The sequence below is a fragment of the Ictalurus punctatus genome, chromosome 14 (genome assembly GCF_001660625.3).
Source record: "Ictalurus punctatus breed USDA103 chromosome 14, Coco_2.0, whole genome shotgun sequence".
NCBI classification, from domain to species: Eukaryota; Metazoa; Chordata; class Actinopteri; order Siluriformes; family Ictaluridae; genus Ictalurus; species Ictalurus punctatus.
The window spans coordinates 14949732-14974064 of record NC_030429.2 but is presented as its reverse complement, the minus strand read 5'-3'; the positions used below and the strand labels follow the sequence as shown (position 1 = coordinate 14974064).

Below are 24333 nucleotides of genomic sequence, written 5' to 3'. Positions count from 1 at the left end.
CACACTCACTGCTTTTCTGAGGAAACATCTGTAGTGTGTGCAACACTGTGTCTATTGCCCCCTGCTGGCACATTACATCAACAGCTCCAGAACAATCAGCCAGCACAGACAGAACAGCAAGCCCACACTCCTGAATGTCCTCACTTCTGATGAACTGCACACACAAACACACACAGACACACACACATTTTATACAATCAGTTATTGTGTGGAGTTCAATGTGTTTATATATGGTGAACAGATTTGTTTCACGGATTCTCAAATCAAAAGGTTGCTTAGTAGGTAAAAACTAAAGCAGGGTGTGTGCAGTAGAGATGGAGGAAGGAACAAGATAAGTCTGATAAAATCTGATGTAAGTATCTTGTTTCAAATATTATCCAATAAATTCCATACAACATATTTAGCAAAAAGGCAATAAATTAATGTTTAAAAAAAAACACGACCTGCTAGAACACAATTGCTACTCAATTTACTTATATGGATGTGGGCAGGGTTAATAACTGCACTGAAACCAGCCACTAACAGTAATCAAGGACATTTCAACCTTTTTGTCCACCATATGTACAGTCTAGGGTGTAGAAGCTATCTATATTCTTTTCCACAATAGAAAAGAAGATTGTAAGTATTTGGCTCACCCTTACCCTGTTTAAGGCTTGGAGGTAGACAGTATGAGCTTCCTCTACCACACACTGATTTTTTAGCACTCTCAGAGACACATCTGACGTGTCTGGATCTGCTACGGATACACCATGCTCCCTCAAACTGCGGTCTGCTCACATACACACACACACACACAGACACAACACACACACACACACACACACACACACACAGATAAACAGACACACAGATAAACAGACACACACATAAACAGACACACAAACACAAACAGACACACAGAAAAACACTCTCTCTGTTATGTATTGCTCAATACTTGCTAACGTGCTAAAATGAATTTTATATATATATATATATATATATATATATATATATATATATATATATATATATATATACGCAATATCACCAATATAATGTGTTAATAAAAGTTGAATGGAAATATTTACAATGATGGCTTTAAAGGTGCAATAGTTGATTTAAAAAAAAAAAAATCTTACTTTTACAGATAGCCTGGAATATATGTAGACACAATAAAACCATTTCATTATCATAAATCATTGCGAGCTGAATTTTATAGTGTTCACAGTGTTATAGTGTTGCCTATCAAGCAGCTGTGAATGGCCTATCACCGAATTGTGACAACAGCTGAAAAGATCAGTGGGCTCTCTCTAAATACCAACGACGCCATTTACAACAACCGCTGCATCCGCAAAACCACCAGCATTGTGGATGACAACTCCCATCCCTCTCATGGACTTTCACCCTCCTGCCTTCTGGAAGAACGTACCGCAGCATCCGTGTCACTACCACCAGACTATAGAAAAGATTATTCCCTGAGGCAGTCAAAATACTGAACACCCTGCAGCCTCCCAAAGCTTATCTGAACTATTCCAACCCCTAATCCAGTATGGCTCTTCCACACCACTGCATACCTGCACTTTATAATGCTGCAATGGACACTTTATTATTTATGACTTTTGCTTCTTAATATTGTTGCTACATTTATTATTGCTACACAATAGTTTACAGACAACTGTTGCAATAGTTTTCCCACACACCACTGTTCTGTTGTCATGCACAGTCAACGTGCACTATCCTGTATATTTACTGTCCTGTGTATATTTATGATCCAGTGTGTTTATTGTCCTGTACTCGTCTCACACTGTTTTCCATTTGCACTTTATGTAGTCCTGTGTACTGTGCCACTGTATTATTATGTGTTGCACCATGGCCCTGGAGAAATATCATTTCATTCCCCTGTACACAAGCTATATAGAGGATTGATGATAAAACCCACTTTAACTTGAACTTGAACCTCGTGACTGACTTGCCAGGCGAACAGTGCTGATACCGCAGCTTAAAGCTCAAAAAAGCAGGACAGTGAATGCAGTTGTGGCTAAGCACATTTGGTGCATAAAAAGTATGCACCATATTTCATATTTATAGGCTTATAACTTGAATGATCATTTAATTAGCAACGCATACAATGCAATCCCTGGAGCTTAAAAGCACAAAACCTCATTACACAGAAAAACAGGACAGCAAAGGCACTCTTCCAGATTTTCATCAGTGTCAGCTGAATTTTGCATGTTTAGACTGTTATAACGTTCAAGCAGTTGAATGGCTGGGTGTGCTTGTCAAGATAATGCTTGCTAATACTGTAATAACGCTAGCTGAACACTACAAGCCACATACTTAACCACTGAGAGCCAATCTTGACTAATTTTGAATAATCTTGACTAATGCACATTTAATGCTTAATACTTTAAAGCTTAAAGCTTTCATTTCATCCTGCTACTCCAAGATAATCTCGGCATTACACAGGTATAAAAGAAACTGAGCCAATGTATAAAGTTTAATGATGAAAAAATAACTAATATACCAGGTGGAATATGACAATACCTAAACACAATGTAATTTGTTTTCATTTCATTGCGATTACACTATGCTGTATATAATTGTGTATGTGACAAATAAAATCTTGAATCTTAAGGACAAAAATTGCTTATGCGCACTATGTAGTAAGCTAGAATCTCTGTGCTGAGGCTAAGTTCTCTATCAGGGCTCTTACCTGGGTTAAGGAGCACCAGGCTGGCTCTCAGCCCTTCCAATTGTACCTCAGGCTGGTAGTTATGATCCTTCATGGCAATCAAAATCTGATCTAGAGCCATGCTCCCTTCGTCCAGACTCGCACTCCTGCTGGCAGACAGAGACAGTGGTAAGGAATGAGAATACATGACATTCACTGAGAGAAACATGGATGTACAGTGCCCTCCAGAAGTATTGCTATGTTTCATAAAATAAGCAAACATACAGTGGAGGAAATAAGTATTGGACACATCGACATTTTTTTCAGTAAATATATTTCCAATGAGGCTATTCACATGAAATTTTCACCAGACATCAGTATTAACGCAACAAATCTGGAAATATAAGAATTCATAACATTAAAGTCCATAAATAATGTTATGTGTAATAAAGTGGAATGACACAGGAAAAAAGTATTGAACACGCTAAGAAAGACAAGGTAAGGCAAGGAACCAGCTGAAATAATCTGTGCAAATTAATATCAGGCTATTTCATGTGAATAGCCTCATTGGAAATATATTTACTGAAAGAAATTTTGACGAGTCCAATACTTATTTCCCCCGCTGTAATTGGCAACTATCAAACACAAGAAAGAGGATCTCACAAAATGTTCACCGAGACCAATTAGATCAGATAAGAACAAAAGCAACCTTTTTGGTTATGCATAACATCAGCATGTCTTGCGAAGGAGGCTGCATACATGAAAAAGTATCATATATCCCACTTTGTTGCTATTTTGTGGCTGGTGGTTCAGGGGCTGTTTTGAAAATTGATAGCATCAGTACCAGCCCAAAATCTGGTTGCCTCTGCCAGGTGATAGAGCTTTCAACAAGATAATTATAATCAACAATGAAATGGTTCAAGAAACACAAATGAACAGCACAGACTCCAGATTTGTGCCCTACTTAAACCATTTTAAGAGAGAACTGCACACAGCTGCATGGAGAAGTAGACCTCTCCTCCATTAGACTCAGTGCTGTTATTATCTCCAGAGCAGGTATCACACTGTATTAATTGTATGGTTGCCGATATTTTTTTAACGAGCATACATACAGCACACATAACACACTTAAAGTTAAAACTTAAATATACTTTGTCATGTAAAAATGCCATGTATGGGTTATTCTTTTTATATATTTATCTGTGTTTGCATTTTCACGAAAGAGCGCCAATACTTTGGGAGGGCAGTGCACATAAAGTAATGAGTCTTCTCCTACCCTCCCTGGAAAAGTGTGTATAGAAGCCTGCAGGCACTCTCACACACTTCGATGGAGTTGGCATGTCTCTTCATCAGATCCACAATGTTGTAATGAATGCCACTGGCCAGGAGCCGAGACCTCATCTTACCTGAGAGCAAACACACAGAAACAAGCACACACACACACACACACACACACACATTATAATTCACATAAACTTGCCTAATACTGTACTCTAATACAGGAATATTCACTGCTATGATGCATTTTATTGATTGCAAAAAATGCTTTCATATATCGTCTATTATTGTTTAAAAAAACAACTACTAACAACACACAAGCACAACACAAATAATTGTTAAAACATAAAAAAATTAACATTAATAGTATTTCATAAGGAAATATGGCCAAATGTAAGATTTAAATACATTGACTGTGCTAACTTACTATGTCGGCGTATGAGTGTGCCCAATGTAGATGCAGCAGCCTGAAACACACCAAAGCTTGAGGAGTGCACAAGCATCACAGTCATTACCTGTATATACACAGGAGGCCTATCAACAGAGAAAGAGAAACAGAGACAGTTAGACAGAGATTTGTTTCCATCAATTTTCCATACCGCTTATCCGATACAGGGTCGTGGGAGAGCCTTGAGCCTATCACAGGGTACTTGGGGCACAAGGTGGGAGACACCCTGGACAGGGGTGCCAACCCATCACACTACAGACAATTTGGAAATGCCAATCAGTCTACAACTCATGTCTTTGGACTGTTGGAGGAAACCCGGAGGAAACCCCAAAGCATGGGGAGAACATGCAAGCTCTGCACCCACAGTGGAAATTTTACAGACTTCCTCCTCATGCCGTTTGGTCTATTGAAACTAAAACTCCAGTTTGCTGTAATCCATACAACGTGAGGTTTAGGAGAACTAATCTGATCTTTTTGCAGTGTGTTGACTTAAAAAAAAGAGAAGACATTTAATAAAAACTATGTTTGTATAGGATAAAATCAGATATGAAATACAGCAATTGAGTAATATGTTGTCATTTCTTCACTCACCTTTCGTTGGGTTCCTCATATATACTGCGTGCACTGCCATAGAGCAACAAGTTGTTTAATGCCCAGCAAGCAGCCTCCTGATGATACACAGAATAAGAGGAAGACCAAGAAATTAATATGCATCACATACCATATACATAAAAAGAGTTTGCATAACATGTCAACGGCGATAAAGAAAGGCCACGTTGCTGACCTGCACTTCAGCATTGTCACTATGTCTCTCTAAAGCTGTGCAGCAAGCCTCTCTCCAAACCAGGCTTTCCTCATCATTGTTGTCCTTGTCATCTTCTTTACCTCTATCATCCTCACCCTCACTGTATGTCTTCTTGAGGTCTTCATTCTCCAGGATTGTCTTTGCTGTCAGATCAGAAGTCAGGTGGTCTTTACTTCAGCTTAATTAAGAACTGAACAACAGTTTATTGCTGATTATACTACAGCAGGGTTGAATTCTCGAAGAAGTGTATTCATTTCATCACAGCAGCTCAAACAGTAGTTACAGCTGTGACAAAAATCACAGGTTTGCATTAATGCTCTAATCCTAAAACATTATTGTTCTTATAGTAATAGAGTGTTGTTGTTAAACAAAGGAAAACATTTCTGAAAGGAGACGTATATGGAACGTTTATGGTAGTATTCTTGGGTATCCACACTTTGTAAAATTCAGTAAGTTTCCCGACACAGGAGAGTCTTTAGGACAGTGAAGTTTGAGTTCTTTGGTTTCTCTGTAATATGACAAGCTGGTTTTTTCCCATTAACTTCAAGAGAGAAAAAAAGGCTAGTGAGGAAACAGCTGTATACAACTGCTATAACGCAAGTGATAACAGGAACTAACTTGTCTAATAGACGCTCTATATAAGATAATAAGTGTGTTCCTTAATAAACTGAAAATTGTAATTGTTGGCAAAGCGCTATAAGCTATAAGAAGTACACACTTTAGGTTGTGCTATTATACAAAAATTATCCACTTTGCGCTAAGCCATATCAAACCACCATGGCGTGGATTATTTTCATACAACAGCATGGTCCATCATTTGCTATTCCTTACTTAATAGTTCATTAATAAGTGATGAATCTTATATTAGCAACCTAAAACAATTCATCATTAAACTGAGAATGTGTACACAATCAGTGAAATGTTAACAAATACTACTAATAATACAGTAATATTCCTTAGGGCTGGGCGATATGACAAAAATACCATATCATGATACAACCCCAATTCCGAAAAAGTTGGGACAGTATGGAAAATGCCAAAAAAAGCAAACAAAAAGAGTCATTTGAAAATTCTATTCACCCTGTACTATATTGAAAACACACTATTAACACATTATTTGATGTTTTACTTTGTGAATTTTATTTAATTTATGTACTCATTTCAAATGTGACGACTGAAACACACTCCAAAAAAGTTGTGACAGTCGAGTGTCTACCACTGTGTAACATCACCTTTTCTTTTAATAACACTTATTTAAGTTTAGCAAGGAGAATTTTCCCCCATTCATCCATTATGCATTTCTTCAGCTGTGCAACTGTACGGGGCCTTAGTTGCCTTATTTTGCATTTCATAATGCACCACACATTCCCAATTGGAGACAGGTCAGGACTGCAGGCAGGTCATGCTAGCACCCACACTCTCTGTTTATGCAAAAATAAACGTTTATCTTCAAAAACTATGCAGTTGATTAAGTAAAACATCAAATACCTTGTCTTTACAGGTTTTTTGTTTAAATACAAGTTAAAGTACATTTACAATTCACTCCTTTTTGTTTTTATTAGCATTTTCCATACTGTCCCAACTTTTTCAGAATTGTGCTTGTACTTGAGGACATTTCTACGATACGCAATGCGTAACACCATATATAATTTAGCTAACAAACTGTCCACAAAACAGTAGTAAAATAAACAAAAAACTGTTAAACTGACTTTGATGTTACTTTAATGCCTACAAAGACAAAGAAGATTAAGTTGTTGTTTTTTTTTTTTTTAATTGTGTCAGATCAGTGGCATCCATTCAGTACTATTTAATTTGTAATGATTAAAAACATAAAAAAATACATCATCAAACCAACGATATCTCAGAAAAGCATATTGTGTAATCATTTATCACGATCATGTTATTATATCGATATATAGCCCAGCCCTACTATTCCTTAATAATGTTATTGTAGTCATAAATAGTTATGAGACCCTCCTCGGCAGTGGAAGACTCACTGAGTGCAGCCAGACAGGACAGCACAGCAGCCTGGATCTTGCCATTGTCAGGGTAGGACAGACATGCTTTCACTGCCACTCTGTGCACACCATTCAGCACCAAGATATTGAAGTAACTTTCTGAAACGTAGAAACTTACAAAGTAAATTCTTCACAAGAGAAATGAATTCACCCTGATAAAAATCTAAGCTTAACAGTAGAAGCAGGTTGAACCAGACTACCATTGCACTGGCAGTGACTATCAAGTCCAAATGAATAGTATAAAGGCACTTCTTGTCATGATTTCTGTGCTTGACTTCTGCCCACCTGAAGTAAATTTCCGCAGCAGGCTGCACCCCAGCTCCTGTACAGCCTCTGATTCTGAGAACGCCTCCACCACCTGACACACTAAACTGTAGCATTTTTCAGTCTTGGACATCAGAGTCTCTACATTGCTTGCTAGAATCAAGATAAACAGACAAACATGCAGTGAGATTCTTATCATGGTTCTTGGCTCATCACACAGTGTTGTTATGTATGAATCAAAGTGCTTTATGTAATTACATGTTTAAACTGGTTCCAATTATCCTGAATGGATATTACAGATGTTAGTAATAGATTTTATTACTTTGCGGATACCCCAAGCCAAAATCCACTAATGTAATTATTGCATTATACCCATGTGTTTTGAGTAAATCCTTCCATTACGTTATGCTCATAACATCACAGGAAATGGATTATAGACAAAAGATAAACAGAAAACATTAATACACCATGTCTTACCAGGCTCAGCCAATGGTATGAGAACCTGCAGTGCAGAAAACACCACACTCTCACTGTCCTTGAACCTCCTGAGCACATTCAGAACCACAGCATGATCCTTCTTCTCAATAAACTCCACCTTATGTTCCTCTGGAACTGGGGAGTAAACACACACAAATACACACACACAAAACAATAAATAGCACTGCAGTACAGCTATAATAGTACAAATCACCTAAGAGACTAAATCAGCAATAATCACAGGTGTCACTGAACAGTTTACAAGTCAGGCTGTTCCACTCAGGAGTCAGTATTGCTAAATAATTAACCAGCACTAAGTGTGAATAGCACCTCTCTCCAGTAGCAAGCAGAGAGCAGAGCAGCCCTGGAGCTGCAGCTCCTCACTGTGAGGAAAAGCCTTCATGGCCTCCACCACCAACTGAAACACATCCATCTCCTCCTCGAGAACCAGCAACGTCAGCTCATCTGCCACACACACATAACACATACGCTGTTGTTGGTTCTACAGTATGTTCTGCTTGTTCATATGGATCAGGGGTGTCCAATCGTATCCACAAAGGGCTGGTGTGGGTGCAGAATTTTATTCCAATCAAGCAGGAGTCAACCAAGGATGGCATGAAAACCTGTATTCACACCGACCCTTTGCGGATAAGACGACACCCCTGATATAGATGATATTACAGAGTGACTACAAAATCTCATCAGACTCAATACAGTGTGCATGTACTATAAATAACATTACTGGATAAATCACAAATTTTTCAGTCAAATAGTGTGATTGATAAAGATAAATAATAAAGAAAATGCCACACAGTGTATTACAAGTTTTGGTTAGTCTTTTAAAGGCTGACAGAAACATAAATTGTAAATGAAAAACAAAGTGGATCACAAACAAAGTACCCACACACAAGTAAGGATTTCCAAAAAGCAAAAAAGGTAAACAAAACCCACACTTACAATTCTCACTCTCATACCTGCATACCTTTCAAACTAGTTTGACTGCAGCTATTGAATAAGTCACAGTAGTTACTGAATAATAACCTTTAACACCAATAAGAAGCAAGCTAGAATGTCAATGAATTATGCGGTGTAAATAAAAATATAATTATATCATTCATTAGCAACATAATAGCATACTTCACTGACTTTATGAAAATGTTGAGATTTTGGCTCCTCGCAGTAAACCTAATTACATTATCTGTTGTCTACATAACAAAAAGACTGTAAATGAGTGCAACATATTAAATGCAGGGTACATAAAGAAATACTGATGGACATTATTGTTACTGTGGCCTGTGACTTTGCTGTACCTGGCAAGCAGCTGGAGCTTAAAATAGACCTTGCTGTAAAGTAGTTGCAGCAGTGCCTGTCTACTTCTGGATAGAAATAATTACCAGACCACTCTCCCTGATCAATAGTGCTTGTTTAAGAGCTATTTGAAATCTATTAAACTGTCAGACGCTCTGTATAAACACAATTTAGAGGGGCTTCTGAAACACACAGAGGCTCAAACTCTAGTCAGTCAAGTTTGACAAGATTATTCTTTATTCTGATCCTTATCGTGAAAACTATCCTGTAGTTTAATGATGTGAATATGTAATAATAGGGGCTTGAGAGAGTCAGCATACCTGACTTCAGCAACAAGGCTAGAGCTCGCAGCCCTACCATTATCACGTTCAGGTCTTTTTGATGCAAAGTCAGCATGTTTAGAATCTGCCTGTAAGACACACACACACACACACACACACACACACACACACACACAAGGACAGATAAATAAAACCTCAAATACACAGTGAATTGAGTTAAATCAATCTTATTAACTCTCATCTTCTCCACTCGTGAACAAATACGACAACAACAACGAGAAAAGAGGTAAGACAAGGCTGCTTTCACTTTCTATATTAGGAATGCACTGAATGTTCGGCAACTGAAATTATTCGGCCGAAAATAGCGAAAAAAGCAGGCCGAATAAGTGAAAAGGCCGAATAAATTTGACCGAACAATGACGTGTTTAATGACGCGCCAAATAGCCTAGCAACCAGAGTGAGATGCGCGAATTTCACGACCTCCACTTCCAGCAGCGTGCTCGGAGAGATGAGGGGGCGGATGTTGACAACCGTGACATTGTTTACTGTGGAGACGTGCGTTTGATTTGTTTCTGTTCCGGAGTATTCTGTCACGTCGCGAGACGTAAGGGAGTACAGTACGGAAGCAGGCAAAAACCTATTTATTTAAGGGAACAGAACATTAACAACGTATCTAACTATACTATATCTACTATAATACTCCGCGAGGTGTACAGAGACGTGAGCGGTAGATATCCCCAATATAATCAGCCGTATCGAACCGAATAGAACCATTTTTTGCACTCTTGTCCATGCACTTTTTAATGCACTTTTTAGTTGTAGGCTACAGAGTGTTACATTCTTTCAGCAGTCAGTTATAGGCCCAACATAGGCTATTCAAGGGGGCTCAAAGATGACCACATCCAAATATTTTTATTTTACTAATTCATTTATTTAAAGTTATATTGTGCCTTGTTGGTAGCCTATGCCTGCTGGAATGAAAAGTTCAGTGTTAAATAAATATTTTGAAATTGTACTTTTTGTAATTGATTTTTTTCTTTGAAAAGCAGGACAAAATAGTAAAAAGCACATTTTGTCTATTTAATTTACGCAACGGTGAAAAAAATGGCAAAATAAATGGAAAAAACGCGAAAAAACGTGTTCGGTATTCAGCCTCGGCTTTCGGCCAATTTATTTATTTTTTTAAAATTATATTCGGTTTCGGCTTCGGCCAAGAATTTTCATTTCGTTGCATCCCTACTCTATATTGTTTCCCAGATACACATTATCTTTATGAATAGAAATCCCTGAACACTTACTGGTGCACCCGTAGAACCTCCCAGTCCTTTCCAGCTCGCGCGGGATGGACCAGGTTGTCCAGGGTGGGGGGACAGATCTCCATCAACCGGCACAGGAGGGACCATCCCACCTAAATCAATATGACAGTGTTTCATCCATTAACAGTGTTGGAAGCTAACAGAAAACGCATTTGAAAGAAATCAGAGGCATTTACCTGCTGAAGTTTGCTGTTGCTGCAAGATGAGAGCAGGAGCATCAGTGGCTCATGGACATTTTTGTCTTTAAACAGCTCTTCTGCTGAAACGGCAGAGGGTTGGGTTTTTTTTTAACGCCTAAAATATCTCTCAAAGCACAAAGCTTAGTCAAATATAGATCAATCTGTGTGAACAAGTGTGATGTCTGCGACCGTCACCCATGTGGTACAGTACACAAGCCTACAGTATAAATCACAGCCCGTTTGTTTGCATTGGTGTGCGCTTACCACCCTCGTCTGTGTGTGCCAAAAACAGGAGATCCTGGATGATCTGGACCATGGTTCCCAACTGCTTTCCCTCCTCTAAATTGTTCTTCAGTCGCACGAGCAGCTTTTTCAGGCTTTTTTCCAAATCCTCCTTGTTCACCATGGTGTCCTCTAACGTGCTGGCGCACTTCTGACATTAAACACGTGTATTTTAGGACATTTTCCCCCTCAAATAGCGTAAAGAGTGCGCTGAGGTGATTATGCGGTGAAGCACAGTCTTATGTAGAAGCACGCCGACTCGAAGCGCAGTTCCTAAAGCCGCCAAAAGTTTGTAAAAGTGCTCGGAAACCTCATAGTTCCCTATTTCCGAAAGCTTCGCGATTATTTTGGGAGTCTCTCGGAGAACCCACAGACAGGCGTGACTTGTTGCGGCAGTAGGAGTCATATGACTGCTGCTGTAACTTTAAACAGGAAGTTTGAAGCGCATTGCCGGGGGACCACCGAGCTAACTCAGTTACAGCAGTTACGGGTAAGAGTGTCTTCATAATATAAGAGTAATTATCGTGGTGATATATTCAGCACTGTAAAAGCATACTGAATAAAGCACTTTAATGCAGTAAAGATCGCGTGTTTATGCGTCGTTCAGTGTTTGTTTCTGAAACACAAACACAAGTCCACAGAACAGCTGAAACGTCTGCTGTAGGCATTTCAAGTTTGATAAGTGCTCTACAGTAATACAGTATCCTATAACTATTTACCCTTTTTTTTTAATTATGCATGTTGTTTCCATTCAAATTCGGTATAATGTTGCTATATTTTTTTTTCTTTAATTATAAATTATTAAATAGTTTAACTGGGGGGGGGGTCATTCGTTTCCCATTTTAACGATTTTTAAAGCTAATAAAGCTGCTTTGAGACAATGTCTATTGTAAAAAGCGCTATACAAATAAAATTGAATTGAATTGAATTGAATTGAATCTTTTTGGGACGCATGACGCTGTATGTGGGAGGGACTTGTGTTTGTTCAAGTCAAGACACGCACCTCGATGACATCATAGCACATGACTCCGCCCTCTTCTCATTGAAACAATTTAACATGGCGTCCTACTCCTAACAAACTGCAAGGGATATGATGTTTCTCGTAGGTTAGAATGTTTGGGCGTCTAACCTATTTCTGTACCTTGCGGGATTAGATAAGAGCGCTGGATATTTTTTGCTATCCCTACAGGCATGATTATGAAATTATATTACACCGACTAGTTCAGGATTCGGACATCCATCGGTCAAAGGCGTGAAACGTCACTTCTCAAATGCTCTTACTGCTGCTGTTAGATGAGTGCTGTTTTGAAGGTACGTGTTGAAAGCAAACTGGGTCGTGTGATGTAAATGGGCGTATTATTGTCATGACGTGTGTCTCGTGCTGCTGTGTGATTCAGGATGGTTATGAGCTGCAGATCATGGAGCAGGTGACGGACAGCGCGAGGAGAGTGGAGGACGAGCGCAGTCTGATCAGAGCGCGCGCTGCTGCAGCTCAGCCGGTGGGAAGCTCCGACACCCAGGATGGGTCCTCGAGGTTTGTTTACGTCCTCGCCTTCTTCTCCGCTCTGGGCGGCTTCCTCTTTGGCTATGACACCGGAGTGGTGTCTGGTGCCATGCTTTTGCTCAAGAAAGAGATGAAGCTGAGCGCGTTTTGGCAGGAGTTGCTGGTCTCCAGCACTGTAGGCGCGGCGGCGCTCTCAGCTCTAGCGGGCGGATACCTGAACGGACTGTACGGCCGCCGGAAGTGTATCATGCTGGCCAGCTTCATTTTTACTGCAGGGGGGATCATTTTGAGCGTCGCACCTGATAAAGTGGTTCTTATTCTTGGCAGGCTTACTGTTGGTCTTGGCATAGGTAAGTCACAAATTTGGCATTGTGTTTGATTTTTTTTTGGTGGGGGGGGGGGCGATGAAGTAAATGCTACAGAACACCCGAATGTGTGTTGATTTACCCCTATAGGAGTAGCATCTATGACTGTGCCGGTCTACATAGCTGAAGTGTCTCCTCCTCAGCTTCGGGGTCAGCTGGTCACCATAAACACGCTGTTTATCACAGGCGGTCAGTTCATAGCCAGCGTTGTGGACGGAGCGTTCAGTTACATGAGCCACAATGGCTGGAGGTATGAAGTGCCAAAAAAACAGAATGGGCACAACCAAGGGGACACCCTGGACAGGGTGCCAACCCATCATTGGCCACAATCGCACACACATTCACACACTATGGACATTTTAGAGATGACACAATGTATGTGTTTGGACTAGGGGAGGAAACCAGAGTACCCGGAGGAAACCCACGAAGCACCGGGAGAACATGCAAACTCCACGCACGCAGGGTGGAGGCGGGATTCAAACCCCCAACCCCGGAGGTGCAAAGCAAATCTCCTAACCACTAAAGCCTGAGAGAACCCCTGCTCTGAATATTTGAGTGTTTTCTCTCCTTCATGTGGACTCAGAAAGGACTCAGAAAGGTCTTAATGAGCTCGTCAGTTAGATCAGGTGTGCTAGACCAGGAAAAACAAACCGGACAGGACATTGTACTCCTGGACTAGTGTTTGGCGACCACTGCTTTTTTGAGAGGACGAAGGTAAAGTAGAAATAGGTTGGCTAGGATAAACAATAAAAAAAATATATAAGCAGAGGGACTCTGGGGTGGGGGCTGAAAAAGAACTTGAGAAAGATCGAGTAAGAAATGAGTATCCTATAGAGATGCTAATACTGAATTGTTAAAATAATTGCACTGAGCTTACTTGAAGTTTCGAAACCTGGCTTTCATATTGGACTCGATGTCACACAGACTAATTTAACATTTAAATATGCAGTGTGAACTGACAGCTTAGTCATAATGCATTACATCCCACTATTGGATATTAGATATGTTTGTTTTTTTTCGTCCATAGAGTCCCAGTTAGATGTGTGTTGATTTACAGAGGCTATTAATAAATAACAGTAGTGCTTTGCTATACCAGTGGTTTTCAAAGTGGGGGCCGGGGTCGCCGGGGCGCCCAGGGGGCCTCAACAATTTGGTGTGAAAAATAAATAAATATATGGATTTTTTTTTTCAGAGAACCACACACACACACACACAATCAATTCCTAATGTGATGTAAGATGTAATTATTAATTTTAAAAAAAGGGGGATATATTCAGAAGTCTGTATTTTTAATGTGTTTTAAATACATCTTGCAAAAGGGGGGCCTCTGTCAAATGTTAATGCCATTTGGGGGGCCTTGCCCTGGAAAATTTTGGGAACCTCTGAGCTATGCACATGAATAAGATGCATCTAATTGGAGTTATTTTAGCCAAAAGCAGCGGAGTTGCTACATTGAATTCAATCCAATCTGTAATAACACAGTACGAATTTGCTTACATGATTATTACATATTGTCTGCTTTGAGAATAAGGGGGCAAGTCTTACTCTCATTTTTACTATCATTAATGGGTCACAAATGAGGTGTTTGTAGAGAAATGTAACTTGTATTTTAAATAGTGTGTGTGTGTGTGTGTGTGTGTGTGTGTGTGTGTGTGTGTGTGTAAATGTTCTATAGGTATATGCTGGGTCTATCAGTAGTCCCAGCTGTGCTGCAGTTTGGGGGATTCTTCTTCTTCTTGCCTGAGAGTCCTCGCTGGCTCCTGCAGAAAGGCTATTCTCAGCAGGCCCGGGAGGTGCTCACGCAGATCCGAGGCACAGAGAGTGTGAATGAAGAGTACGAAAGTATCCAGGGCATTGTTGAAGAGGAGGAAAAGGAAGCAGGAGGTAAGCAGCACTTCAGGATTAGGTTTCAATTCTCAGATAAATTCTGAGATGTGAAACAATGTGATGATGGCTCTGCAAAGAACTGAACAATAGTGATATGGATCATTCCCACAAAGTTATAATATACTGCATTTTCTTGACCATTTGTCAGAGGGACCAGTTCTGTGCCGTATCCTGGCCTGTGCTTCTGTTCGGAGAGCTCTCATTGTGGGATGTGGCCTCCAGATGTTCCAGCAACTCTCTGGAATTAATACTGTAATGTAAGACATTCACTGACTGTATGCTGCTGATAAGTGTGACCAGTATTCAGTGGAAAAGCAGTTTGCTCTTAAATGTTGCTGTAACAATATTGGCTGCTAATGTAGGAGACTACTTCAAACAACAGAGTCCAGACATTTTGTCTAGGCTTGACCTTTCTGGTCATTTAAGATTGGACTTGGGTTGTAACCTTTTGCACAGCAGCATGTTAGAGTGCAAACACATTACATCTTTAAAGAAATGCTTTGTTTTGTATAGGATTAGTCATATTTTAACTGATTTTCATGCCACATTTTTCATTTCTCTAGTGAGGTTTTCGATTTCCTCATTTGTTGTAGCTAAAGAAGACAGCATGCAAAGCTTTTAATGTGACGCACAGGTACTGCATAGTGAGGAAAAATATTCACATATGTCAGCTTGTTAGGAAGTGGGGGTCAGCCATGACCCTTTTAGAGGTAGGCCTTACTCAAGGGTCTGACAATGGCAACTTGGGATTTGAACTCATGACCTTGTAGTCAGCAAGTTAGAATCTTAGCTCAAACACCACTGCCTAGATATGCATAGTCTCAAACCACTGAAAGCAGCTGGAGCCTAAACAAATTGTTACAAAAGGTCTGAAAATGAGTCCAAAGGGTGCCAAAGTGGTATCACCTGTTCAGAAAACTTCATCTTCATCACATTTCCACATCACATCTGTCATTAAAATATATTGTAAGTGGTAACTTTACTTTACAGGTCTGACAGTGAGTAAAAAAGTAATCTTAATTATCTTGAGTGAAGCATTTCTTGAACCAGGAAAGCACATGAATAAGTATTATAGCTGCAGTCACAAGGCAGCAGAGATCAAAGTCCGCTGGTCTCGGCATATTATGCTAAATTAGTTATTTAGTGAACTCATCTGTGGTTCCACATGAAAACCCATATTTACATGTTTCATAGTGTCCTAGATTAATGCTGTGGACCGCTCTATATCCATATTTGTTCATGAAAACTTGAAAAGATTGTGTTTTCTGCACTCCACCCCCCAAAATTAAAAGAAAATGAAGCAAAACTTGATTAACATGATTGCTCAGTTGCAGAAGTGGTCACAGCTGGTTAGACCACTTCTTATTTGAAAATGTCCATTTTGTCAGGAAGACTTTAATAGAGACTATAATATTATTAGAGACTAAATGATTGGGGATGCACCGATCGATCTGCCGCCAATCAGTATTGATTAGGTTATGGTCACATTCTATGACTCGAGTAGTCTCTAAATTTGGCCGATCTCATGAACCGATCACAACTTGATGACGTAAAACACGTGAGGACATAAAACACATGAGGATGTTAAACTTTAGCGCCGCAGTCATGTCATCAACAGTGTGGAATTATTATGAGGTCTCAAGAAACAATGAAAAATTCTCCATTTGCCCTGTATTTTTAAAGGCATATTAAAATGTTTATTGTAAAATAAATATTTCTTGGGCTTATTTATATGATTCTCAATTAAAACAACAATCTACAACATTACTGTAAATAATATAACCGAGGCAACGTCTGTGGTATTACTTTATCTGGGGGGAAAAAAAAAGGTTAACAGTGACTGTCAACAGAAAGCTTACATATCACTTATATAAAGCTTGAACGATCAAGATCGGCTGCAAAAATCCTGATCGGTGCATCCCTATAAATGATTACCAAATTGCAAAAAAAAAAAAAAAAAAAAAAAAGCTTGTTTTAAATTATTTGAAAAGTTTAAATAATCTCAGTATTTTTTTAAATGTCACATTAATGTTGATTTGATCTGAGGCCTTCCAGAAACATTTTAATTGCACTTTAACTCCATTCAACTAATTATAATCTTAATTTGAATCAAGGCTGTAACACTGCAGTTTCTGATTTATGAAGGCATTGTATGAGGCTACCTGCTCCACTTTTTGTAGCTTAATTACAAAGTTTTTTGAGCAACTTCTTTCCTGTTTGCCCACAATCATGGTGGTTGGCATTTCCCATTTCTGTATTACCTACACACATCTCTCATTGTGAATCACAGAATACCACTTAAAGGAGCAGCTTTTAGACTGTTTTGGAGTGGGGTAGTGGTGCTGGTTGTAATTTAAGAAAAATAAGTTCTTGCACTGGCCATAGTTGTTATTATGGAAAGTTTTATGGAGAGTTTTAAGAGAGTTAGCAAGGCCTAATCATGAAACATTAGAGAGTGTCTTCCTGTTTTCTTAGGTACTATAGTGCCACAATTTTGCAGATGGCAGGGGTGCGGGATGATAAGACGGCCATCTGGCTTTCTGCTGCTACGGCATTCACCAATTTCCTGTTTACGCTAGTGGGCGTTTGGCTGGTGGAGCGGGTGGGCCGCAGAAAGCTGATCCTGGGCAGCATTTTTGGTGAGGACACAGGCTCACTGAAAAATTCACATTCATGCAGTATACATCTACACGAGTCATATAGGTCATTCCAATGTGCAGTGAAACATTAGAAGGTTATAACACTGTCTGTGTCTTAGGCAGTCACATAAGGAGTTTACTCCCTTGCTTCCCCATTCTCTAGTAATGTGTAGGGCTACAAAAATTGCATATTTTCATAGTCGATTATTCATGTAAATAATCCACAAATAATTTTTTCTCAATTGAATGGCTACAATAAATATCATTTGGCTTTTTGTTTATTATATTTTTCAATAATTTAATGTAACACGTAACTATGAGGAACAAAGCACTTAACATCTTCTTACTTTACTGACCTTTTCCTGTAGAAGTAATCTAATCATTATTCTGTGTTCGAAATGCCATTAAACAATAACAAATGAGTTTATTTTAAACAAAAAAAAAAACCCTTTTGATTTGAATTGCTCATTCTCTCTATGTTTTTATCTAAACTGTTAATACTAAATCACATACACATCTGTCATCATTCATTGTAACAAGTCAAAAAGGTTAAACATTTTAAATTAAACTTAACCCTCACAATGTGCAACGCTACACTGTTGCATCTAAAGAAATGCACTATATGGTCAAAAGTACATGGACACCTGACCATCACTCCCATATGCTGGTTGTCCCCAAGCTGTTGCCATAAATTTGGAAGCACACAATTGTATAGGATGTCTTTCTATGCTCTTCCATTAGAATTTCCTTTTACAGAAACTAAGGGGCCTGGTTAAAACATTTTATAGCACAACAATATGCACAAAGTGAGATCAATGAAGACATGATTTGCTAAGGTTGGGGTGGAATAACTTGAGTGGCATATACAGAGCTCTGACCTCAACCCCACCGCACCTCAGGCCTCCTCAACACCAGTGCCTGACCTCACTAATGCTCTTGTAGCTGAATGAGCACAAATCTCCACAGCCATGCTCCAAAATCTTAGTGAAAAGCCTTCATAGAAGAGTGAAGGATATTATAGCAACAAAGAGGGAGTAAATCTAGAACAGGATGTTTAACAGGCACATATGGGTGTAACCGTCAGGTGTCCAAATACTGGAATGGGATGTTCAAAAAAGCACGGTGTGATGGTGAGGTGTCCGCAAACATTTGGCCATGTAATGTAACAAGCCGTTTGATTGAAATGTAATATGAGGCTATAAAGTCCACTAGTTAGTATATTTCACTTGCCAAGCACAATCATTTGGCTGCTTTCATTTTTAGTCCTCATACTGCTATTATGGCTGTCTCCATTTTGTGCAGACTGCATTGTACTGTACTTTTACTTTTTGGAGTTGTTTTGTTTTGTCTAATTCCTCTAACATTGCCACCATCATTATTACTCTTCGTCAGCCATCATAATATTCGAAAGAGACCGAAAGACAACTCACTTTCTTGAAACATTAACCTTAACATGAAACAACCTTTTTTTTTTTTTTTTGGTCTGACTGCTTCCTTTGGCTTGTTTTTATTTAAGCAAGAAGCCTATATGTTAGAAGTGAAATCTGTCAATCTGTTTCCGTGTTCTTTTAATTTGCTTCAGAAGTGTTGGGCCTAAAAACAGTTTTGCACACAGTGCTGTTTGGTTCGGTAGTTCCACACAGTGACTTCACTATGGTATTACATTCTACTCAAAAACAGAGGCCTGTGCTCTCTTACATTTGTTATTGGTTAAGTAAATAACTAGTCAAATTTAAATAACGATGTACACCATTTTTCTTATTCAACATTATTGATTATTCAGACTAATCACTGCAACCTTAGTAATTTGTACAACATGTATTGTGCATTGCATTTCTCAGGTACTGGTGTTAGTCTCTCTGTCTTGGCTGTGGGATTCCTACTTTCTGCTCAGGCGTCTCCTCCAGTGAACTTTCACCCTAGTGACCCTACTTCTCTTAACTCGACCTGCATGCACTATGGGTGAGTCAGTGGTCCGTATTTAATGCGCACTAATACAGTATGAATATGTATATTAAGTGTCTTGTTGTTGTTGTTTTTGTTTGTTTTTTCGCATTAAGTTGAGTACAATAATATGAACCGATGCACTTTCGCACACTTTTCCAGATTTTGTGAACAGTGTATGCTGGATGCAAACTGTGGCTTTTGTTACTTTGAGAATGGCTCAACCATATCAGACTCTTCCTGTGAGCCAGTTAATCCAGCCAACGCAGAGCAAGCAGCAAGTGGCAGGTTTGATTTTGAGGCTCCCAAAAGTCTCATATTAACAGTCTTTATTTTCCCATGTATTTTTTTGTCTGGTACATCTGATGTATTTATGCTTCATCCAGGTGCTTCAATGGTACCCAAGAAAACCCAAGTGCATTGTGGGCCTATAACTACTGCCCAACCTCCTATTCCTGGGTAGTATTGCTAGGTCTCATCCTGTACCTGGCCTCCTTTGCTCCAGGTTAGAACAGCCCTACTGATTCACTAGAGTTCAATTAGTGGAACTAGACATACACTGTATAGCCAAAAGAATGTGGACACCGGTTCATCGAACCCATATGTGGACTGTCCCCAATCTGTTGGAGCCCCAAAATTGGAAGCACACAACTGTTTAGAATGTCTTTGTATGCTGTAGCATTAAGATTTTCCTTTCCTGGAACTAAGGGTCCCAGAACTGTTCCAACATGACACTGCCCCTGTACACAAAGCGAACTCCATAAAGACAATGTTTGTAAAGGAAGTTTGGAGCGAAGAACTCAAGTGGTCTGCAGAGAGCCCTGACCACAACCCCACTGAACACCTTTGGGATGAACTGGAATTCTGACTGCACGCCGGGCCTCCTTGTCTGACATGCCTGACCTCACTAATACGCTTGTGGCTGAATTGGCAAATCCCCACAGCCACGTTCCAAAAGCCTTCATAGAAGAGTGGAGGTTATTATAACAGCAAAGTGCGGGACTAAATCTGGAACAGGATGTTCAACGTGGTTGTAATGATCAGGTGTCCAAATACTTTTGACAATATAATGTAGATTAGATTAGGAATGTAATGGTTTAGACCCTCTCCCAACCTGCCAACTTACTAGTACTACTTACTAATCGATTCAAATGGTCTTCTCCTTACACTTTGTGTGTGTGTGTGTGTGTGTGAGAAGGAATGGGGCCCATGCCATGGACAGTGAATTCTGAGATTTATCCGCTGTGGGCTCGGAGCACAGGCAATGCTTGCTCTGCCAGCGTCAACTGGATCTTCAATGTCCTTGTGTCTCTGACATTCCTCCATGTGGCTGAGTACCTCACATACTATGGTAGGAATCTTGGCTAATGGCCATACCTGCTGTTGACTTGCCTTCATATTTCTATACAAAACATATAACATGAGCAAACCCACGATTGTGGAAATAATTGTGTGCGATCCATTCAAATATCTATTATTGCATGGAATCTCATAAACCACCTTTTAGTAAATCAAGTAATTGTAGATATAATGTGCTTGCAGAAGGCTACTCATGATCCTTTTAGTTAGCTTTTCCTATTAATTTCTGATTGCTTGTTATGTGGTTGTAATATGTTTAGAATACCAAACTTATTTTTACAATATTTGCTCCCCTTTTCTAGGTGCATTTTTCCTGTACACTGGCCTGGCTGTTCTTGGCTTCCTCTTCGTGCTGGGCTGTCTGCCAGAGACCAAGGGTCTCATGTTGGAAGACATTGAGACTCTATTTAGCAAGAGACTCTGCACCTGTGGTGCACTGGGTGGCGAACATGCACATTACATCAGGGTAAAAGGGGGCAACCTTCTCTCAGATGAAGACATCTCTGATGGGGAGTAATTTTATGGGTACTTTCTTCTTGTCTTTTCTAGTTCTCCAGGTGTTGAATTCCAGGTGTTGATCTCAGTTTTCATAATCTCTGTGCAGTGTGGGTCTTTATGGCATTCCAGAGAATAAGTATTGTTCCTGACTAAGAACTGGAGACAAACTTTCTTTGCGTCCTCTAGATTATAGGTCCATTCTGATTTGCATTCCAGTGAACTGTTTGGCGTCTCGAACAATATTTTCTGGTTATGGTACAGAACAATATTTCCATTCCCATAGAAGATAAGACAGATATAAGCTTCTGGGTTTCTCTGGTATGTGGTGTCTGGTGAAGATGTGGGGTTTGGGTGAAAGTCTAGTACCACTACTACACTATATTTAACCTATGTAAAATACTCAATAGTGTATTTTTGTCAACTGACTAAACTTGGCATATTTTAATGTGGTAGCCTCGTTTGGATTTGGGAAAGTTGCATTATGGGACGCTGGGACCAGAAGAAGGAATTGCTTACATATCAGTAAGTACTAAATAAGTATTAGGTTTTGATTTTTAAAGCATTGTTTCCAAGCTCACAATTTTATGTATTTTTGTGGGGGGGGGAATCTAGAATTATTTATAAAAATGTACCATAAATATTTGTTTAAAACAGTTTTATTTCTGTATTTCTATCTTCTACTGCAGCTGCAGTAATGGTGCAGTTATACCTGGATTTCCCTTGCAAGAACAACTAACAGCACTTTTGAGATCATTATCAAAGAACTGACACTTTTTTTTTTTTTTTTTAAAGATTTGTGTGTATATGTACATGTTAACAAAGTCAGAATGGGTCTTGGTGTGATCTAGTTGAAACTAGAAGCTGTCACTTCATTTAACAAAAACAAACATATGGTTTTGGGATAAAATAATGCCCTACAAGTGTTTACAAGTCTGACAGTTATATATTAATTATTATATTAAGTTGGAGAGAAAATCAGAACTTGGTCCTTTAAGGAATGGTATATATTTGTTTATGTTGATTATTCTGTTTCATTATGTTAGATTAACAGTTTCTAAAATAGACAAAGAACAATCTGAACCCCCTTTCAATTTAATGGACAAACCCTTACATTGTCAAAATGTTGGAAATAGAATCTACACGACATATGTAATATGCATATTTTATATACACAGTACATACTGTATATTTTTAAATGTACACTGATATCCTGCAGTATCTTTACTGACCGCTAGGGTCCATGAACCCCCTGTTGGAAAGGTGTTGGATATAGCTCAGCAATAGCAAAAACAATATTCCAGTCTGCTGTGCAGGCTGTCTCTTTCAATTATTCCACTAATGTTACTAATTTGTATAGACAAAACTGTGTTCATCTTTTTCTACTGAATAAAATTTGTGAGAATTAACTCTTCAGTTTGACTCATTTCATTACTTCTTTAGCTGCTGATAACAAAGTGTGTAAGCCTCTGGCTTGCTGAAATCTGCTGAGCTTTGGGACTGAGTAACCTCTAACCTTTACAACGCCAGACAGACAGACAGACGACACAGTCTTCGTTATAGTAAAAATGGTTAACATTTTGGCCTCCACATGTAGTGTAATTAACACCCAGCATCTCACTTTCACTCGTCAACTATCCACAGTCACACAGTGATATTCCCATCAGTACAGTGTAGCTCTGTCTGTAAATGGAACCTGAGAGTTGGTAACTAGACACCTTCATTTGGAAAGAGGTCAAGAAACCCGTGGAGCTCAGCTCCAATCCCCCACACTGTTGGGTCTGTCAGTGTAAATCACTTCAGACTGGTTAAGTTTAATATAGTGGGCAAAGCTCTGATGTGAGTTAAGCAAGTGTGGTTAATGTGGACGAGAACCTTTTATCCCACTATCTTGAAGCTAAAGGTGTGTTAAATAACACTGCTTGTTCTTCTAACTAGGGAAGTACCCTTGATGATACCACTCCAGCTAACAATAATTTGTAGCATAATTTTTTTCTGAGGGTGTGGGGAGAAGAATTGTATTACTCTACTTGTGTGAATGGATGTTGCTAAGGCACATGGGTACACTCAATTCAGTTTTATTTGTATAGTGCTTTTTACAATTGTCACAAAGCAGTTTTACAGAAATATATATTCATTTCCATTCTAAATTTTACATTGATAAATTTGTCCCTAATGAGCAAGCCAGAGGCGATGGTGACTGTGGCAAGGAAAAACTCCCCGAGATATGAGGAAGAAACCTTGAGAGGAACCAGACTCAAAAGGGAACCCATCCTCATCTGGGTAACAATGGATAGTATAATTATATGTAATAAATCCATTCTATAACTGAGTGCTACATGATACATCAAAAGTGCAGCTGTGTAATCAGGAGATTCACCACAGTCTCAACATGAAGTCTATTCTGCTAGACTCATGGACTGTCTGCTGATGGAGACCCGGGTGCAAACAGACACAGCACTAAAACTGCCCGCATCAGTTGCAGTCCAATGCCATCTCCACAGCTTTTAAGTGTCTTCATAGATCAATTCTTCATAGATACCATTATTCAAGAAGGAGCATAATTGAGCAGACACAACTTTTTAAAAATGTTTTAGACACAAATGGAAGGTTTGAGATTGGTTTTTTAATTTGCTAGTTTACTAGGATCTAGTTGTGGTTTCTTAATGATTAATATCCTTAATAACCGCTTAATGCGTTATAACTGCTAGCTTGAATGTTCTCAGGAGGTGACCTGGAGATAATGAGGAGTTAATAATATTAAGAAGAGACTCTCCTACTACAGGATGTAACTCTTTCATTAAATTAGTGGGTATGGGATCTAGAATACATGT

At 39.2% G+C, this 24333-nt stretch overlaps 2 protein-coding genes across 9 annotated transcripts in view; one reads left to right on the top strand and one right to left on the bottom strand.

Annotated features, from left to right (window-relative positions):
- The window catches only part of lrrk2 (leucine-rich repeat kinase 2), a 33478-nt gene extending 21813 nt beyond the window's left edge, over positions 1-11665 (bottom strand). The window contains exons 1-15 of one of the 5 annotated variants that reach the window (XM_053685633.1): positions 11289-11665; positions 11022-11104; positions 10828-10937; positions 9569-9657; positions 8271-8405; positions 7941-8075; positions 7485-7616; positions 7179-7298; positions 5161-5324; positions 4968-5044; positions 4356-4462; positions 3927-4056; positions 2693-2820; positions 642-769; positions 10-154 (exon numbers count right to left, since the gene is read on the bottom strand). In XM_053685633.1, coding sequence (XP_053541608.1) covers positions 10-154; positions 642-769; positions 2693-2820; positions 3927-4056; positions 4356-4462; positions 4968-5044; positions 5161-5324; positions 7179-7298; positions 7485-7616; positions 7941-8075; positions 8271-8405; positions 9569-9657; positions 10828-10937; positions 11022-11104; positions 11289-11430 — 1825 coding nt within the window. In that variant the 5' untranslated portion in view covers positions 11431-11665. The remainder of the gene's footprint in view (positions 1-9; positions 155-641; positions 770-2692; positions 2821-3926; positions 4057-4355; positions 4463-4967; positions 5045-5160; positions 5325-7178; positions 7299-7484; positions 7617-7940; positions 8076-8270; positions 8406-9568; positions 9658-10827; positions 10938-11021; positions 11105-11288) is intronic. The other 4 variants (XM_053685634.1, XM_053685631.1, XM_017485032.3 and 1 more) reach the window with 4 other exon arrangements.
- Positions 11666-11689: 24 nt separating this feature from the next.
- On the top strand, positions 11690-22915 carry slc2a13b (solute carrier family 2 member 13b). 4 transcript variants are annotated; one of them, XM_017485042.1, is made up of 14 exons: positions 11720-11796; positions 12496-12617; positions 12704-13160; positions 13266-13425; positions 14851-15059; positions 15211-15319; positions 17538-17701; positions 19543-19663; positions 19808-19933; positions 20032-20150; positions 20844-20996; positions 21307-21470; positions 21956-22024; positions 22189-22915. In XM_017485042.1, exons 2-14 carry the CDS (start codon positions 12600-12602, stop codon positions 22195-22197), a joined length of 1878 nt encoding a protein of 625 aa, XP_017340531.1. In that variant the 5' UTR covers positions 11720-11796; positions 12496-12599; the 3' UTR covers positions 22198-22915. The 4 variants fall into 4 exon arrangements, 3 of the variants coding, with proteins under 3 accessions (XP_017340529.1, XP_017340531.1, XP_017340530.1); XR_001814540.3 differs by lacking the exon at positions 12496-12617 and having other exon boundaries at positions 11690-11796; positions 21307-21529; XM_017485040.3 differs by lacking the exon at positions 12496-12617 and having other exon boundaries at positions 11690-11796.
- The last annotated feature ends 1418 nt before the right edge of the window (positions 22916-24333 follow it).

Bases quoted from the DNA above. Each gene is read 5' to 3' on its own strand.
- slc2a13b (XM_017485040.3), top strand. From the start codon at position 11,713: ATGACTGCTGCTGTAACTTTAAACAGGAAGTTTGAAGCGCATTGCCGG. The intron at 11,797-12,703 runs GTAAGAGTGTCT...TGTGTGATTCAG, and splicing joins CTCAGTTACAGCAGTTACGG to GATGGTTATGAGCTGCAGAT. The intron at 19,664-19,807 runs GTGAGTCAGTGG...ACACTTTTCCAG, and splicing joins TCGACCTGCATGCACTATGG to ATTTTGTGAACAGTGTATGC.